This window comes from Acomys minous (assembly GCF_964271855.1).
Source record: "Acomys minous genome assembly, chromosome: 17".
NCBI lineage: Eukaryota > Metazoa > Chordata > Mammalia > Rodentia > Muridae > Acomys > Acomys minous.
The window spans coordinates 55,080,878-55,099,383 of record NC_140500.1 but is presented as its reverse complement, the minus strand read 5'-3'; the positions used below and the strand labels follow the sequence as shown (position 1 = coordinate 55,099,383).

Below are 18,506 nucleotides of genomic sequence, written 5' to 3'. Positions count from 1 at the left end.
TGTCTGTCCATTTAGATATACTGAGACAGATAGGTGGTCTTCCAATACGTCATAGAGTTACAGAATATGGCATTTAATATGTTTTAATAATAATAATAATAGGCTTTTTCTGACAGAGAGACACCTCAGCTCCTGGTAGCACCCTGGTCTACATCAAAGATGATGGGCACCGAAGACCCTCCACATGGAGTTTGCTTTAAACATGGCAAAGCGAGCCACCGGGCAAAAAACTGTCCGTACTTCGACTGCTGTCCAAACTGTAGACAAGCAGGACACTGGGAAGCTGACTGCCCATCTTTGCTGAGACAAAGTAGGTCAGAAAAGTCTGCCTGAGACTGTCAGCTGAAGATTTGATATCCCACTGATACAGAGGAATCTTGGATGACTGTACAGGAAGCCATCAGTCTCTGCCATTTCTGTAGTTTTGGAAGCTGTTTGCTCTGCACTTCCTGTTAACTCAGGTAAAATTTATTCTTCTCAGGTCTCTGATGGGACTGAAGACTAGGTAGCTATAGTCTTACAGTTTTCCTTGTTATCCAGATACCAAACCAAACCAAACCAAACCAAACCAAACCAAACCAAACCAACAACAACAACAAAAACCAAACCAAACCAACAAAACAAAACAAAACAAAACAAAAACCCAAAACCCCCCAAAACAAAAAACCCTCACAAAAGAGGTGTTTTAGGGTCTAAGAGGATATTTTAAATATGGTAAAAGCAAGTTATGATAAGAAAGTGACTTAGGTACAAAACTTTGGACTCGCTAAGATAAGATTGATAGTCAAGTCCTTTCTCCAAGGTTGCCAAGTACAAATGGACTGCACATCGTAAATATAATTCTTACCTGACAGTTCTCACAAATGTTCTTATTGTACGTAGTTTATTGATATTAGAGAAAAAGCTGTTTATTGGACTAAAAGAGGGAAGTGCAATGAGAATTTTGGTTTCTTAAGAAACCTAGTTATATTACGTGAATATGTTTTTGTTTTAATCCCAGGTGTGGGATTAACGATATGATTGTCCACAGCAGCTAACTATAATTTGACTTGTGCTTTGGCAGGGACATGATTTTACCAGCTAAAAATAGTTTATGTTCGAAATTCTAGGCACTCTTGAGAGTGTATAAATGCAAGAGCCTTGAGGGGGCTTGTGGCAGCTGCTGCCCACCCCTGCTGCCCGCCCCTGCTGCCCTTGCTGCCTGTCCCTGCTGCCCACCCCTGCTGCTGCCCCTGCTGCTTCCTGCTGTTGCTGTTGCTTTTGCTGGATTGCTGCATTTCTGTTTGCTGAGTTGCTGTTTGCTGGTATTCTGATGATGAAAATTGGACTTGCCCCACAGAACTAGACACCCCTAATCAGCAGGAAGTTGTGTAAAGAGGTCTGTACCCCTTCCCCGGCTCTAACCTTCTTTCTCACGCACCTAGTATTGGGAGGTTGGAAGGGATTGGAGTGGAGAAGGATGGAAAGTACAGGGACCCAAATAAAGTAACCACAAGTATGGATACAAGCTGTAGCTTTTTTGATAAACTGAGTCATATAAGAAACTGTTATTCTGTGATGGTGTGCTATGTAAGGACCAGGAAAGCAAAGTTGCCAATCTCCCCATAAATTGTATTCATGATTTAAGAATTTTATTTTGAAACTAGAAGAGCTTCGATTCAGAAATTGTTATTTTTTTATTATAAACTATTAAAGATGACTAAGCTTTAATATGCTCAGAACTATATTTGTAGTCATTAAATTACAGAAATAAGTCTTATTTAGCCTCCTGTATATGTTTTCAGGGTTAAGTCTAAAGCAAGTAACTAAAACAAGCAAGGCTTGTTTAGCTCAGACATAACTATGAGAGATCGGTGCTCAAACTTGTCAGAAATCTGCTAAATATGACATTTAATATGTTTAATGGAAAAGCTCACTATGACGGAAGGTTTTAGAACTTTTTGTTTCTAATGTTGCAGTGATGAACTTTGGCTAGGTCTGTTTCTTTTGTAGCTTCCTTTAGACTAACGACTGCAGTTCTGTGATTTTTATTCATCTACTCTATGGGTGACACATTTTTGTCTTCTTTCTCTATTCTCTTTGCCAGAGGTCCTGTTACTCCAAGACTGGGCCTCCTGACTTCATTTCTCTCCCTCTGATTTTACATTTATTTCTTTACTCTGATTTCTGGGAAGTTTCTATAACTTTCTTTGTAGATTCAGTTTCTGTTGTAAATCTTAATTTCCAGGACATGTCCTCACTACCCACTCCCTGTCCCTTCAACACAGCACTTACTTGCTGTATCTTCCAGGCTCCTGCTGCTTCTCACACAGCTCCTGCTCTTCTGGGCTGTTCTGCCTTATATAGTGTTCTCAAGTGTCAATCCCCAGGATCCACATAGACAACCCGCTCCCCAAAATTGCCCTTGGACCTCCATACTCAAACCATCGAACCCACACACATTGCACACACTAAATAAAATGTAATGAAAAAAGTTTAAAGATCTTTTGGGGGAGTTCTCTAAAGGACAAATGGAGAAAAAGTAAGGCTTTTAATCCCAGTCGTGAACCAGTAAAGGCAGCACAGCCTTTAATGCATCAACTGAGCTCTAACAATGACCTCATGCATCAGTGTTCCAGAAAGGATTCTTGCTCTCCCTTCTATTAAAAAATCTGCGGGAGGGCTGCAAAGATGGCTCAGGGGTTTAGAGCACTTACTTTTTTTTCAGAGGACCCGAGTTCAGTTCCCCACACCCAGGTTGAGTGGCTCACAAGTGCCTATAAATCCAGCTCACAGAGATATGACAGATATGACACCCCTTCCTGGCTTCCAGGGTCACCTTCATTCATGTGGCATACACACACACTCTTAAATTTAAAAACAAATCTGTTGTAGTGAAGAAGACTTTAGACAGTACATCACTTTCACTTGCAACTGCTTACATCACTTTCACCTGCAAATATTTAAATATAATTTTTTGAGATAAAATTTCTCTATGTATCTTTGGCTGTCCTGGACTCACTTTGTAGACCAGGCTGGCCTTGAACTCACAAAGATCTGCCTGCCTTTATGCTCCTGAGTGATGGGATTAAAGGTGTGTTCCACCATGCTTGGCTTAAATATAACTTCTTTTCTTTTCTTTTTTTTAAGCAAGGTTTCTCTGTGTAGCCTTGGCTGTCCTAGACTCTCTTTGTAGACCAGGCTGGCCTCGAACTCACACCAATCTGCCTGCCTTTGCCTCCCGAGTGCTGGGATTAAAGGCATGTGCCACCATGCCCAGCTTAAATATCATTTCTAATTGTACCTAATATTCTTTTTATTTTGATTTATATAAAACACAATACCATTATTATCCTTAAAATAATTCCTTAATATCATCTGATAGCCTGGTCCATATTTAAATTTCCCAGACTATCTGAAAAATACCTTTTCATGAAAGGTTTGAATAAAGAACAAAACCTTTATTTTCTAAGTTTATTGTTTGGTTGCTGTTGAAGATGTGTGTGTGTGTGTGTGTGTGTGTGTGTGTGTGTGTGTGTGTGTGTGTGTAGGTCAGAGAATAAATTCAGTGTTGCTCCTCAGGCACCTTCTGCCTTTTGAGAGAGCATAGGCACTGTGTAAAGATTTAAATGCTGATTTCTGTGCTGCCACCGCCCCCATAATCTGTATGCAATCCTTGTTCTGAGAATCTCCCGTCTAAACTTTGCTCCCCAATGCCCCCTGATATATTAATAAAGCAGCTTAACAGCCAATCACTGACCAGGGGAGTGAATAGGGATAGACTTCCTGCCAACCAGGGGAGGAGAAGAGAAGGAGAGAGAGGAAGTGGGCCTGAGTCATGGGGGAGTTCCTGAGACACGAGGAGAGAGCAGCCAGAGCAGAGGAAGCCATACAATGTATCTCAGGAGTTTTAGCAAAGAGGATCCAAGACTAATGTAGAGGATTAACATAGATTTACATTGCCCAGTTGTTGTGTTGTAAAGCTTATTAAACAAAAACAATAGTTCAGTCTCAATTATTTGGGTGCTAGCTGGGTTAAAAGAGAAACTGTAACACAATTTTAAAAGAATCACTAACAAGGCCTTACTGGTCTGGAACTTTGCCAGTTAGGCTAGGCTAACTGACCAGGGACCTCCAGCGATCTGCCCGTCTTTGCCTCTCTTCCTACAAGCACTGAAATCACAAGAAGGCTCCACCATGTCTCTGGCTTTTTACATGGTTTCTGTGGGATTGAACTCAGGTCCCCATGCTTGCAAGGCAAATACTTTACCAACAGAGCTAACTCCCTATTCTAATTCACAATGAAAGTCTCATTCTCTTAGTTACCTAAAACATAAAACGAATGTAAGTCTATTTTAATCTGACTTCTTTCAAAACTGTAAATGCTCTGGGGCATGTGTCTCATGGGTGGATATTGGCTTAACACTTCGGCTGGTGAGGTCAGACTCAGCCAGTTAGTCTACTATGAAGACATTCTTCTCCTTTATTTCCTGATGCAGCCAGGCTTTAGAGACATTGGCCTCTAGATCTGTGCCTGCTTAAAAGCCTCCCTGTGCCATGCTGCAGAATGCAATGACGGCATTGGATGTGTACACTCAGCAATAAGTGTATACACGAGGCATCCTTTTAGAAATGCTTTTAAACAGTTTACGTCACTTGGTGGTGATGGGTAGCTGAAAACATAACACTTCTGATGGTTCTTCTGCTTCTACGCTGCACACACCCCCCTCCCCCCATCTGGAAATCTTTCTTTTGGTCCCGCTACCAGGAGTTTGCCTTCCTCTCTTGACTCTTTTTCTCTTCGTACTCAACTACTATGGGCTGAGTGGCTGCCATGTGCTAGGTATATTATAAACTTGAGCCCACGGAATTCATAGAGGTGAACCACCGTTTCATAGAGGTGAAGCCCCAGAGAACCCAGGGAACCGCTGCAGGCCACTGGGCTCTGAAAGCCAGACTCTGGCCAGTGCCTCACTACCCTGGGAAGCAAGCACCTGACCATCAAGTCAGGTAGTGGAGGTAAGGGTCAGTGCAGAGAGGCTCGCGATATGTTTATGGGTAGGCCAGTACCTGCTCCGTGGAATCCCCCGCAGACGTAGAGCTTTCCGTCTACGGCACCTGCGCTGGTGGAATTGGTTCGCAGTGAGAGGAGGGGACTTGGCATAGGTGGACCTTCCCGCCAGAAGTCCCCGTCGGGGTTGTAGATCTCCACCACATCCAGGCATTTCCGAACTTGTCCCTTGTCTCGGCCCACACAGCCAATTCCACCTAAGAGAAGGAAGCACAGAAATGGGGTGTTTGGGAGCAGAAGCCTCACAGTGGACATCCTCCTCCTCCTCCTCCTCCTCCTCCTCCTCCTCCTCCTCCTCCTCCTCCTCCTCTAGCACTGTTGGCAGCACAGGCTCGCTGGCCTTGACTTTTCTTTGTCATCCATTTCAAAGGTAATTCCTAAGTGATAGCAATGTCTTCCATATGTTCCACAGACAAGTTTATGTCACTGTAATGCAGCGTTTCCTGTTACTGCTTAGACGTAAGATTTATTCCGCATAGACCCGGCAGTGTTGGTGCACACAACGAGCACTCTCTTTCCAGTAAGAATATGGGTTGAGTGACTCAGACACCTGGCTCATTGTGAACCATGATTTCACTGATGTAGTTATCAAGGACGATCTCTTCCATGATTCACCCTTGCAAGCTGGCTTCTTGTCTTCACTGGCATAAACACTTTTCCATTTGAGAAGAAAGGCTCTTTGGTAAATTGCAGGTTTGAGATTAAAGGCAGACTGGAAAAAATGGGAGGTGAAATGCCCATGCCGCTCCCTTACCAGATACCATGGTTTATTCAGCAGATGGCCACTAAATGATCACCGTTGGCAAGAGAATGGTTAACAAGGCTTTTGCCTCTGCTCTTTAGAAATTAATGGAATGAAGGCAGGGCATGGTGGCACACATCTTTAATCCCAGAACTGGGGAGATAGAGGCAGGTGGATCTCTGTGAGTTCAAGGACAGCCTACTCCACATAAGTTCCAGGTCAGCCAGGGCTACCTAGTGAAACACTGTCTCCAAACAATAGGTTAACAGAGTGGAAGGGGCCATACATGTAAATAAGTAGAAAGTAAGCCAGGCATCGCAAGGGCTACTTCAGACGGAAACAGGGAGCAGACAGAATCAGGACTTTTAAGTCCAATTGTGTAAGATTTTTCCAATTCGTTGTGATCAGAAACACCAGTCTGCGTGTGATTTGGTTTTATTCTCCCCTGCTGTGGTGATTTGAATAAGATGTCCCTCACAGTCTTGAGTTTTTGAATGCTTGGTCCCTGGTTGCTGGTGCTGGTGCAGGAGGCTTCGGAGATGTGGCCTTGCTGGAGGAAGCATGCCACTGAGGGTTGGACAATCACGGGGAGCGGGCTTTGAGAGTTCAGACACCTGTGCCACTCCTGGTTTGCTCTCAGTTTCCTGTTTGTAGTTCAAGCTGTGAGCTCTTAGCTCGCTGCTCCAGCTGCTGTGCCAGCTGCTTCCAAGCATTCACTCCATGGTAATGGACTCCTACCTCTCTGGAATGCAGAGCCAAAATAAACCCTTCCTTCTATAAGGCACCTTGCTCACAGTATCTTATCACAGAAACAAAAATTAACTAAGACACCTCCCAAGACAGAAGGGTCACGGCTCCTGACCTAAGGGTCAGCTCCTGAGACTGAGGCAGATTCCCTGGAAGATGGGACACTCTTGTATTTTGCAATCGTTCTCAATGTCACTCGATTCCGTTTAGACCCACTGCTGATCTTTGTATGCCATGGAAGGACTGTATAGTGTTGGCCTTGGCTACACCAGCCCTGCGGGAAGATGGTCCTGGAAGGGCCACTGCATATGTGAGGTGATGAGTACTTATCATTGGTGGGTTATATTGTTTATCACAAATCCAAAACTGAGAAATACCTATGGCCTTTAGGATAGATTCCACCTGCTTAGAAGTTGATCACATAGTCTCCTTGCTCTTCGCCACTGCTACCTAGACTCCATGCTTCACTGAATTAGTCAGGCAGCCATCGTCATCATCACCTGCTTCTTTGTCTCGTTCTCTGACCCCCACCTTTAGCACCTCCCACAGACCCTGACACATCCTGTGTCTGCAATGAATGAATGAGTGGGTAAGAAATGCTCCTTCCCCATGCTCTCCCTGCCACCCGTTCCTCACTGTGGTCCCTGCCTGTCCAGGGCTGGAGACTGTAAACTCATGGAGGGCAAAGGGCATGTTTTCATTACTGGGCCTGCCATACAGTGCTCAGTGGATTCAGGAGGCAATGGAGCCCCATGCTGCACCATAGGCGGGTCTTAAGCCAGGTTTTGAAGGTGATTAAAGACTAGAGGGGTCTCCCCTTCTTTACTGAAGCCACCTGGCCAGCTCTTCCAGCATGAACCCAGAGACTGAGGCTATGAACTCAGGATGTGCTCTCTGCCTTCTCTCTCATCTGCCTAGATAAATAATTTAGCGTACTGTGGAGCTGAGTTTAAACTGCTGTGAGTTGGTCTCAGTAGAGCTCTGTGTTCGTGGGCCACTTTCAGTGTAGCGCTGTGGTAGTGGGACACTTCTTAGCTTTAGGGAAAAAATGGAACACACTCCCCTGTGTTTATCTGTGGCAGCAGAGCCATGTAAGGTAAGAAGACGGTGAGTCCCCCAGTGAGAGGCTGCAGAGATGCTTTGGGGTTGGCTTGTGTTGCAAGCATATAGCAGAAAGTGAAGCAAGCAAGTCTAGCCAGAAGTCACCAGGTGTCAGGCTGGGGCACCCAGAGTGCCAGCATCTTGATTGTAACTCAGAAGTCCCACAGAAAGGTCCCTCAGAGAGGCTGCCCCAGTGTGACACTAGCAGAGTGGTTATCACTCTTGATTGTCTTGATTGTCGCCTCTGCCTTGGTACCGAGTGCATTTAATTACTACATCCTAAACTAACCTTGTGAAATGTGCCTGTTCTCATCAGTGAGCACAGAGTTCATATATTCTGCCCAAGCCCCCGGGTGACTGGAGCCTTCTGTGTGTCCTGTTTCTATCCTGGCCCCTGAAGCCTGGACTCGTTCTCCGTGACATTGAGTGTAATTTCACCTCAAGCACACTCCATTAACAGCAGGCTTAATGAGCTTAGGCTGAAGATGAATCTTGATTAGATAAATAATCAAATAAAGGCCTGATCTTTATTAATAAGTCAGCACTGGCTCTACAAGCACAGCCTTTGATGAGAGGAAGCCTAGGGTGGGATCTGCACAGCTGCAGAATGTCAGAAAGTCAGCGCTGTGCCTTTAACTTATGTGCTACCCTCACTCAGAACCAAGCAAGGGAACAGAAATTACCTTCATGGGCCACGCCCAAATGCACCCCACACGCAAAATAAATACCTAAATTGTTTGGGGGTGGGAAGGAGAAGAAAATTACAACTTGCCACTCTTTCTTCATTTTATCCCTGCAAAGATGAAGGTTGCCTCGCCGGATATTGGGCTATGATAGATTCTTTCATTTGGGGCGGGGGGATGTGTGGGAGTCAGAGAGCCAGCAGACAGCTGGCTGAAGGCACAGGGACTTGCCATCCAGTTGGCCAGGAATACAGTCCACACTCTTCCCCTCCAGGGCTGCCTCAAGGTGGCAGGCTTATTCTACTCTGATCTGGGCTAGATCCAAAGCAAGAGACGGGTTTCACTAACAGTTATGGCAAACTCCCAAAGTTGTGTGCACAGCTAAACCAGACTTGGGGTGGGGAAATGACTGTGTGTAGGGGTGTCAGGGTGCCACCGTGCCTTGGTGAAAGGGTGTGGATATTTGGAAACAGATCCTGGCTCACATTCTCGTGTCACTACTTGATAGCCAAATGAGGTTGGTTGATTTACTTCTCCTAAGCCTCAACCATTCTCCCCTGTAAACTAAGGATAATTACACTGATTTAATACAATGTGGTAAGGATCAAACTACTTAGCTACTAACAAAGCAAAGGGAAAAGCAAGGAAGAACTCAGCGTGGGAATTCTTTGACCTATCTCTTCTTGTGTACGTTGCCTAAGCCACACGGTGCACTGAGATGATTGTTTTCTTTCATGTAATGTGGGGTTTTACAGACTCCAGCGCCTTTTGAAATTGTTGAGCTCTTATGATTTCCTCAACTGAATTATTATGTGTACAATTTCTCGTTTACTGATGCAAGGCCAAATACTCTTAGACATTTGGATCTGGGTAGAGGGAATCAGGTCAAAAGCCAGCCAAAAGCTGTGGTAGTGCATGTCTGTAATCCCAGCTGTGGTAGTGCATGTCTGTAATCCCAGCTGCGGTAGTGCATGTCTGTAATCCCAGCTGTGGTAGTGCATGTCTGTAATCCCAGCTGTGGTAGTGCATGTCTGTAATCCCAGCTGTGGTAGTGCATGTCTGTAATCCCAGCTGTGGTAGTGCATGTCTGTAATCCCAGCTGTGGTAGTGCATGTCTGTAATCCCAGCTGTGGTAGTGCATGTCTGTAATCCCAGCTGTGGTAGTGCATGTCTGTAATCCCAGCACTTGGGAATCTGAGGCAGGAGGACTTCTAAGTGTTTCAGACTAGCCTGGGCTATATAATAAGTACGAGGCCAGGCTAGACTACATAGTGGATATCAATCCAGCCAGAGCTATAAATTACAACTGTCTCAAAAGCCAAAACAAAACAAAACAAAACAAAACAACAACAACAACAAAAACCCAAAACCAACAACCAAACCAAACAAAAACCATCAGGCATGAGACAGAGGGAAGCCCTCTCTGACCTCACAGAACCACTTACATGGCCATAAGCATTTGAGCTGTAAGACGAGCTGTGGGGAAGAAGAGTCTAGAAATCATCAGCTCCTTTGAGTGAAAGTGGCTCATCTCTCCGAGCCACCAGGCCTCTTTCTGACTCATTGTCGGCTTTAACCTCTGCCTCCTAAAGGGACGCTTGTGACAATCTGCTCCATTCTCACGTAGGTTGTCAGCTCTCTGATTTCCTCCCATAGTTACTTTAGAATTCTAGGTTTCAAGCCTAAAGCCTTAAAAAACAGAGGCTTGTCACTTTCTAAAGCGTAACACGGGGGCTCTTGGGTATTTTCAGTAAAAGTTCTAGCTGCCTCTGATCGACTCCTGGATAATGTGAGGCATTGCTAGCCAACAGCATGCCTTGGGTTCAGAGAACTTGGCTTGACAGTTCCCACATACTTCTTACCAGGCTGAGAACATTAACAATCTGCTTGCATTATATTGTTACCCAAGAAGAATACCACAACTCACCCCCGAAAGCCCCAGAATCTCAGAAGCAAAAAACAACAGAAGGAGAAGAGAAGTTTCATGTGTTAGAGCTTGATTTGGGAGAGAACCCCCCGCCCCAATATTTGAACTGTCTTTGTCTTCCAATGTAAAGAGGTGTATAGATGGTTCTAGAATGACACAGCCAAGAAAATGAAGAAAGTAAGAACTCAAAAAGCTCCCAGCCCTCGGGAGGCAGAGGCAGGTGGATCGATGTGGGTTGGAGGCCAGCCTGGTCTACAAAGTGAGTCCAGGACAGCCAAGGCTACACAGAGAAACCCTGTCTCAAAACACAAACAAACAAACAGAGCCCAGGAAGTGCTGGTGTTATATAAGCTGCAGTTGAAAGTCTCATCCCAGCGGGCTGTGAGCAACCTCAGGTTGTCATTCTCAACCCAGCACTGGGCAGGAGAGTTTCTAGCCACATCAGAGCTTTCAGACCCATAACTCATCTTTTCTTGTCTCTACCCATACTGTGCAGTGCGAACTGCAGGGACCCCAAAGGCCTAAGGGTTGAGTCCCTAAGGAGAGAACAGCTCAGGGTCAGGTGGGGACAGTGACTCTCGGAAAGTTTAGAAGATGACCTGTAAAGACAATAACAGCCCGAAATGAATGTCACCACCATCCTCCCTGTCTCTTAGTCACCAGTTCTGTAGACTGCACCTATTTTCCTATCTATTCCTTTCTCTAAGGGAGGACAAGCTCCCTCCCCAGATGCCTGGCTTGCTTCTCTCCCCTGCATCTTAGGCGGAGGCAGCTCAACAGTTCCCCATATAGTTAAGACCTTTCTCTCTGACCCTTTCTCAGGCTGTGTTCTCCGACACCCCCTCCCCAGCTTGACACGTTTCTGCATCTTTAAGGTCTAGCTTGCCAAAATCTCTCAAAAAGTCATTCCCGTCTCCATACAGAATGAACAGAAATCAAGGTTCCTGTAAAAACTCTCTCTCTGTCTCTGTCTCTCTCTCTGTCTCTGTCTCTCCCCCCTCCCTCTTCCCCTCTCTCTCCTCTCTCTCTCCATCTCCTTCTCCCTTTCTCTCCCCCTCTCTTCCTCTCTCCCATTAGGTTACCCTGCAAGCTCCCTGATGACAGAACACCCAGTACTTTCTTCAGTGAAACTGAGGTAAACACATGAGTGGAAGTTTCCTCACCCTATTCCCAGGTCACCTGTTTGCTGATGACTAACTAAAATGAGGCAAGTTCTGAGGCCAAAGAACTCAGTGCTCAGTTCCTTGGCAGCTTTAGAAGCAGACTGTGTCCAAAAGAGACTGTGGTTGGATCTTCTCCCCAGGCTTCCTTACCAGGATGATTCACCTCTGACTTGGGTTGTGAGCTACCATATGGTGCTGGGAACTAAACTCTGGTACTCTGCAAGAGAAACCAGTGTTCTTAACCTCTAAGATAAACTCCAGCCCTGAGTTTATCTATTTAAAAAAATAAAAGATTCTAAGAATCTTGGTCTAGTTACCTCATGTCTAAATAAAATGATTTATATAAAGCAATATTTGGCCAGGTACAGTGGTGTGTGCCTGTAATCTCAGCACTCAAGGAGGCAGAGGCAGGCAAATCTCTGTGAGTTCGAGGCCAGCCTGGTCTACAAAGTGAGTCCAGGACAGCCACAGCAACACAGGGAAAACCTGTCTTGCTCATTTATAAAACAAACTATATATGATAGAGGGTAAGAGTAAGAAAATATTAATTAGATCAAACTATTTTAGTAAAAAATTTTTTTAAGGCAGGGTTTCTTTGTGCAGCCCTGGCTGTTTTGGAACTAGCTCTGTAGGCCAGGCTGGCCTCGAACTCAGTGATCCACCTGCTCTGCTGGGATTAAAGGCATGCATCACCAACTGCCCAGCTGGTTAAACTAACTGAAGAAGCAATGTGTTTTATTCAATGACAGGGTGCATTGTTGTTGTTGTTGTTGTTGTTGTTGTTGTTGTTGTTGTTATTATTATTATTATTATTATTATTATTATTATTATTATTATTATTATTATTGTAGTCCTGGTCTCTTCATGTGGACCAGGCTGGCGTTGAATACACAGTGACCTGCCTGCTTCTGCCTCTCAAGTGCAGGGATTATAGGGTTCAGGGGTGCTAGTATAAATGGCTCTCCATGTGCATGGCATGGATGGTGCATTAGACAACCTTAAAGTCTTTAACAGATCTTCACTATTAACAGCGTTTCAGCATTCTGTTACCTATTTCTCCTAAAAGTAACTACTGAGAATGTGGAATAGCATAACCCATTGAGTCTTTCCTGCAAGTACGCAGAGACACTGGTGCTGAGCCAGCACTCTCCCAAGATCCTTCTGGTCTATTCTCAACTAATGTCAGCACTGCTCCCTGGTGAAGCTTCTTAACATCACGGCCTCAAAATCAAAAGCATTTATAAAGGATTCAATTTTAGTTTTCTACTTCTGTACATGTGTGGTTTTATGTTTGCATATGTCAGAAGAGGACATCAGATCCCCTGGAACCAGAGTTAAAAGCAGATTGTGAGCTGAGGTGGGTGCTAAGAACTAAACTCCAGTGTTCTTAACCATTGAGCTATGTTTCCAGCTCTCGAATACAGTTTAAACTTGTAGTTAACTTTAAGCAATCTAAAATTTCCTGTGCCCAGGTCATATTTGTATCAGATATCATGCAATAACTAGCTCCCAGCTTGTGTATTTTGTCCCTGAGATATTCAGAGTCTTCTGGGAGATCACACACATAAAACAGAATGTTGGAGTTCCACATGGATGGACTGTGATGACGAACTACAGATGCAGTCTCACTGACCGTTCAGGGCATTAGTGACAGATTCTACTGTAGCTAAGTTGCAGTCTTGGGGCCACATGAAAGTTCTGGTTTTCTGAGTACTGCCAAGGATGCAAAATGGGGAAAAGCTTTATTTTTTTTAAAGACCTATTTATTTATTTTATGTCTGAGTGCTTTATCTGCATGTACACCTGCAGGCCAGAAGAGGGCATCAGATCTCATTATAGATAGTTGTGAGCCACCATATGGTTCCTGGGAATTGAACACTGACCCTCTGGAAGAGAAGCCAGTGCTCTTAACTGCTGAGTCATCTCTCTAGATCCAGTTAGCATTATTTTTGTGCTTAACTGGAAATGGTTTATGACTGCATACAAGCAATAACGAACCGTTCACCTCAGCTGAGAGCCTGTTAGCCACAGAAGCACTACATGCATGACTCTTCTCAGGGCAAGGAGACACCCAGGATAAGCTACTATGTGGCCCTCTGGCAACAGTAAAGCACAGTTTCACCCATGTTCAGTGTGAGTGTAAGGAGTGCCATTTTAAGCCATGAAAATCCCTGCAGTCAGAGCGGAACATGCCTGGCAGGTGCTCAGAGCAGTAGTCAGGACACTGGATGACAGCGCTAAGCTAAGAGAAGACGCACTGTAATCATCCTAGTCTCTTGTAAACCAGCCCAGGACTGGCTAATGCAGTACAGGGTTAGTAAATACTCTGAGAATATGCCACCTACAGGGACAGTCTCATAATCTGTGTTCCCAAAGTTCAGGGCTATGACCGTCCACTCCAGAACTGCCTGGCAACTCCCTAGTATCAAGTTCTCAGCTCCTGTCAGACCTTCTGACAGGTATTTGGCAAGGACAGGACAGGCCATCTTGAAGCACATCTTAGGTAATTCACAATACACTTGTATTTAAAAAATAAATTGTCAAAAGGTAAGACAAAGTCTTGTTTCAGGAAGCTCGGAACTCTCGTTCAGCACTAAAGCGATCTGTCGAATGCATTTACAGTAATAACTCGGACCTTTTATGTAACTCTTCCCTTCATTACTCTTTAATGGCATTCAAGCTGAGTCAGGCTCAGACAATGCTGTTATATTTTCGGCAAGGCAATGAGGCACAGAATGGCTTCCTGAGGAACAGTGTTGATGGTTTGGGGCATTAGCTGTGTGGGAAGACTTGACATTGGCCATCTCCCTCTACAAGGAACTCAAAAGCTTCTATTTAAAAAACTGAGGCAAGACCTCCAACCTGACTTTTAAACAGTAGAACTTTACGTGAAGGAAGACTAGGGCAGGGCACAGAGATGGGGCAGTTCAGTTTGGCAAGCAAATGTCTACAAGTATTTGCCACACAAAGCCAGCCCTTACGTAAGAGACAGAGAGGTAAACAAACCACGGTCTCTCCCTTGTCTAAATGACAAGGGCAGGGCAGGGGGAACCTTGTGCTATTGAGAAGCAGTGGTTCATCTGAGCAACGGGTCACACAAGCCACCAGGAGGTAGATTTCTGCTGGGCCCCGAGGCTGGCGTTAGCAGCACACAGAGAAGAGGAGTGTGTGTCCAGAGAAGGGCCCTGAGGTCTGGAGCTGTTCCTGGGGTGTCAGGATGCAGCTGGAGAAGTGGGGCTGCATAGTGGGCGGGGCTGCCTTGTGTGGGCTTGGCTGCATGGTGGGCGGGGCTGCCTTGTGTGGGCTTGGCTGCATGGTGGGCGGGGCTGCCTTGTGTGGGCTTGGCTGCATGGTGGGCGGGGCTGCCTTGTGTGGGCTTGGCTGCATGGTGGGCGGGGCTGCCTTGTGTGGGCTTGGCTGCATGGTGGGCGGGGCTGCCTTGTGTGGGCTTGGCTGCATGGTGGGCGGGGCTGCCTTGTGTGGGCTCGGCTGCATGGTGGGCGGGGCTGCCTTGTGTGGGCTTGGCTGCATGGTGGGCGGGGCTGCCTTGTGTGGGCTTGGCTGCATGGTGGGCGGGGCTGCCTTGTGTGGGCTGAAGGCTTCTGTGGGGGACTCTACTCCTCACATTCTACGTTCTGTCAAGTTGAAGTTGATGCACTCAGCTTGACTTTTCATAATATATACTTGATGGAAATCCAAAACATATATATGAATATGCAGCTTCATTTCAGGAACAAGCACAGATTATTCAAAAGCATAAATGACAGCATGGGATTTTAAAAACGTGCCTACTTCTCTATCTTACTCACCAGGTGCTTCTGTGCAGAGAGAACCCCAGGGCATCTTAGTAGGAACTCATAACTACGTTTTCTTTTTTCTTTTTGCCTTTGAAAGTATTTTCATTAAAATTCTGACCTCCCCCAACTCATTTCAGAGCCTCCCCAACTCCCTACCCACTGAACTTTATGCTCTCTCTCTCTTTCAAAACAAACACCAAAAACCCCACAAAACACAAAAGCAAACCAACAAGACAAACAAAACAAAAAACAAAAACAAAAAACAAAACCAAACCTAAACAAAACTAAACAAAAAGTTCACAAACATGAAGTTTGTTTTGTGTTGGCCAAATACTCATGGCAGGGCATGGGGCCTGCCCGGGAGTGTGATTGGCACTCTTAATGATCTACTAATATGACCTTTCTCCATGCAAATGAAAAAAATTTTTTTCTTCTTCAAAATAAGGCATTTTAAAATACACAGTTGAAGGCAGCACTCTTATTTGGTCTTTTCTGAGAGGGTACCAGGGGTTCCATCTGGAACACACTTCCCAAAATACAGCACAAGAAAAACCTCAGGAAGAAAATCAAAGTAAAAACCAGGAAGTATCGCTGGGGGTTGTGGTACATGCCTTTAATCCTAGCATTTGGGAGGCAGAGGCAGGTGGATCTCTGTGAGTTCAAGGCTAGGCTGGTCTACAAACAGAGTTCCAGGACAGCCAAGGCTACACAGAGAAAGCCTGTCTTGAAAACCAAAAAAGCTGGATATGATAGATATTGATTCACATTCGGAATTTTAGACTCACCAAGATAGGAAAATGTTTTCTTCAAGGTTGCCAAATACAAATAGCCAAAACACTATGAATGTAACATTAATATAATTCCTGATTGTTTCATGCTTTTTCTTGCTGTATGTAGTTTGTTTTATATATGTGTAATAATATAAATGTATATGTAAAATATAGTATATATAAAAAACAAGCAAACAAACAAACAAATAAACAGACACAAACTGCAGAAAGTGTCAGCACCTGCACGTTTGGTCAGCGTACCTTTCCTCATAAGGCTCATACAGACTATTTAGATTAGTTTCTAGGAAGCCATCTATCAGAACCACCAATCAAAGCATAGTACAGATGATAAAATATACAAGCAGCCACATGAACAGTAGAATCTCTCAAATAAGGTGGCCATATCTCTGTCTTTATGTTGCGAAGGCAATCTAGAGAGGCCAAGCCAGCACCCTGAACCCCGGGCCACTCCAGCCAGAAGACCAGAGAGAAACAGAAACCAAAGATAATATGCATTCAACAAAGACAAACCAGAAACTGACACCTCAACCTATAATCACTCCAAATCCAGATGACAAAATATCAGTTGATAACACAGTCAACAACCAATGCAATATGTTGTCACCACAGTCCAGCTATTCCACTGCCCTGAATATTCCAACACAGATGAAACATAAGGGGAAAAAAACCTTAAAACTAATTTTATGAAGATGATAGAGCTCCTTAAAGAAGAAATCAATAAATCCCTTAAAGAAATCAAGGAAAAGACAATAAAAAAATTTGGAGGAAACCAATAAATCACTTAAGAAATGTCAAGAAAGCCAAGAAGAAAAAATAAACAAAAAACAAGCAGGTAAATTTCAAGACTTGAAAATGGAAATAGAGGCAAAACAAAACAAAACTAAAACAACAACAACAAAACAAACAAACAAACAAACAAAAAAACCCACCACAAACTGAGGAAATTCTGGAAATGGAAAATGTAGGTAAGTGAATGGGAAGTACAGATGCCACCATCACCAACAGAATGGAAGAGAGAATCTCAGGTGCTGGAGACATGATAGAAGAAATAAATATACCAGTCAAAGAAAGTGTTAAATCTAAAAAAGTCCTGACACAAACATTCAGGAAATCTGGTACACTATGAAAAGACCAAACCAAAGAATAATAGGACTAGAAGAAGGAAAAGATTCCCCGCTCAAAGGTCTAGAAAATACTTTTAACAAAGATCATAGAAGAAAACTTTTCTAACCTAAAGAAGGACATACCTATAAAGGTATCAGAAGCTTACAGATTACCAAATAGATTGGACCAGAAAAGAAATTACCCCTGCCACATAATAATCAAGACACTAAACACATAGAACAAAGTAAGAATACTCAAAGCTGCAAGAGAAAAAGGCCAAGTAACATATAAAGGCACACCTATTAGAATTACACCTGATTTCTCAGTGGAGACTCTAAAAGCCAGAGGACCTGGAGAGATGTTCTGCAGCCTGTAGGAGACCACAGATTCCAGGCCAGACTACTATACCCAGCAAAATTTTTAATCATCATAGATGGAGAAAACATGACATTACAGGATACAGTCAAATTTAAACAATATCTAGCCACAAATCCAGCCCTACAGAAGATAGCAGAAAGAAAACTCCAACCCAAGAAAGTTAACTACACCCATAAACACACAGGGTAAGTGATCTCACAGCAGCATAACCCAAAGAAGGAGCTCTCTCTTTCTCTCCTTGGTTATTGAGATCTATCAATATCAGTGGACTCAATTCCTCAATAAAAAGACACAGATTAGCAGAATGGATGCAAAAATAGATCCATCCTTCTGCTGCACACAAAGAGCACACCTCAACATCAAAGACAGACATTACTTCAGAGTAAAAGGTTGGAAAAAGATTTTCCAAGATGTCCAGGAAATATATCTATGTTAAACTAATATACCTGCCCCTTGACATCACTCCAGAAGCTCTTTTCATCTAAATTCCAAGTGTCTATAACACTTCCTCAGTTAAAAAATGTGTGCAGAGCTGGGCAGTGGTGGCACATGCCTTTAATCCCAGCACTTGGGAGGCAGAGGCAGGCGAATCTCTGTGAGTTCGAGGCCAGCCTGGTCTAAGTGAGTCCAGACCAGCCAAGGATACACAGAGAAACCCTGTCTTGAAAAACCAAAAAGAAAAAAAAAAGTCTGTCTTCAGTGCCTGCAGCACGAGCATACTCTGCACGGTATGTCTAGTGACGCCCATGGGAAACCATGTATGTGCACCCCACATAGCAGTGGGTGAAGCCAGTGTGTAGCATGGCATCAGTTCAAATTCACTGTGGAGGAGATGAAGCAGGCAGGGAAGGTGCAGTTCTCTGTCAAATGCCACAGCACAGTGGTGCCCCCTCGGGTGGCTGCAGCGAGGTGTCTGGGCTAATCATTACGAGGGCTCTAGTGTACACTGGACCTCTTACTACAAGTAGTATTAATTATTATAACCATCACTTACCACACACTTATTATCCGGCACTGACAGAA

General features: G+C 44.3%; 1 protein-coding gene across 3 annotated transcripts in view; it reads right to left on the bottom strand.

The window, feature by feature from the left end:
* KBTBD12 (kelch repeat and BTB domain containing 12) overlaps window positions 1-18,506 on the bottom strand; it is a 79,801-nt gene that overhangs the window by 36,335 nt on the left and 24,960 nt on the right. For all 3 annotated transcript variants that reach the window (XM_084766160.1, XM_084766161.1, XM_084766162.1), the window contains one exon: window positions 5,050-5,247. In XM_084766160.1, coding sequence (XP_084622286.1) covers window positions 5,050-5,247 — 198 coding nt within the window. The remainder of the gene's footprint in view (window positions 1-5,049; window positions 5,248-18,506) is intronic.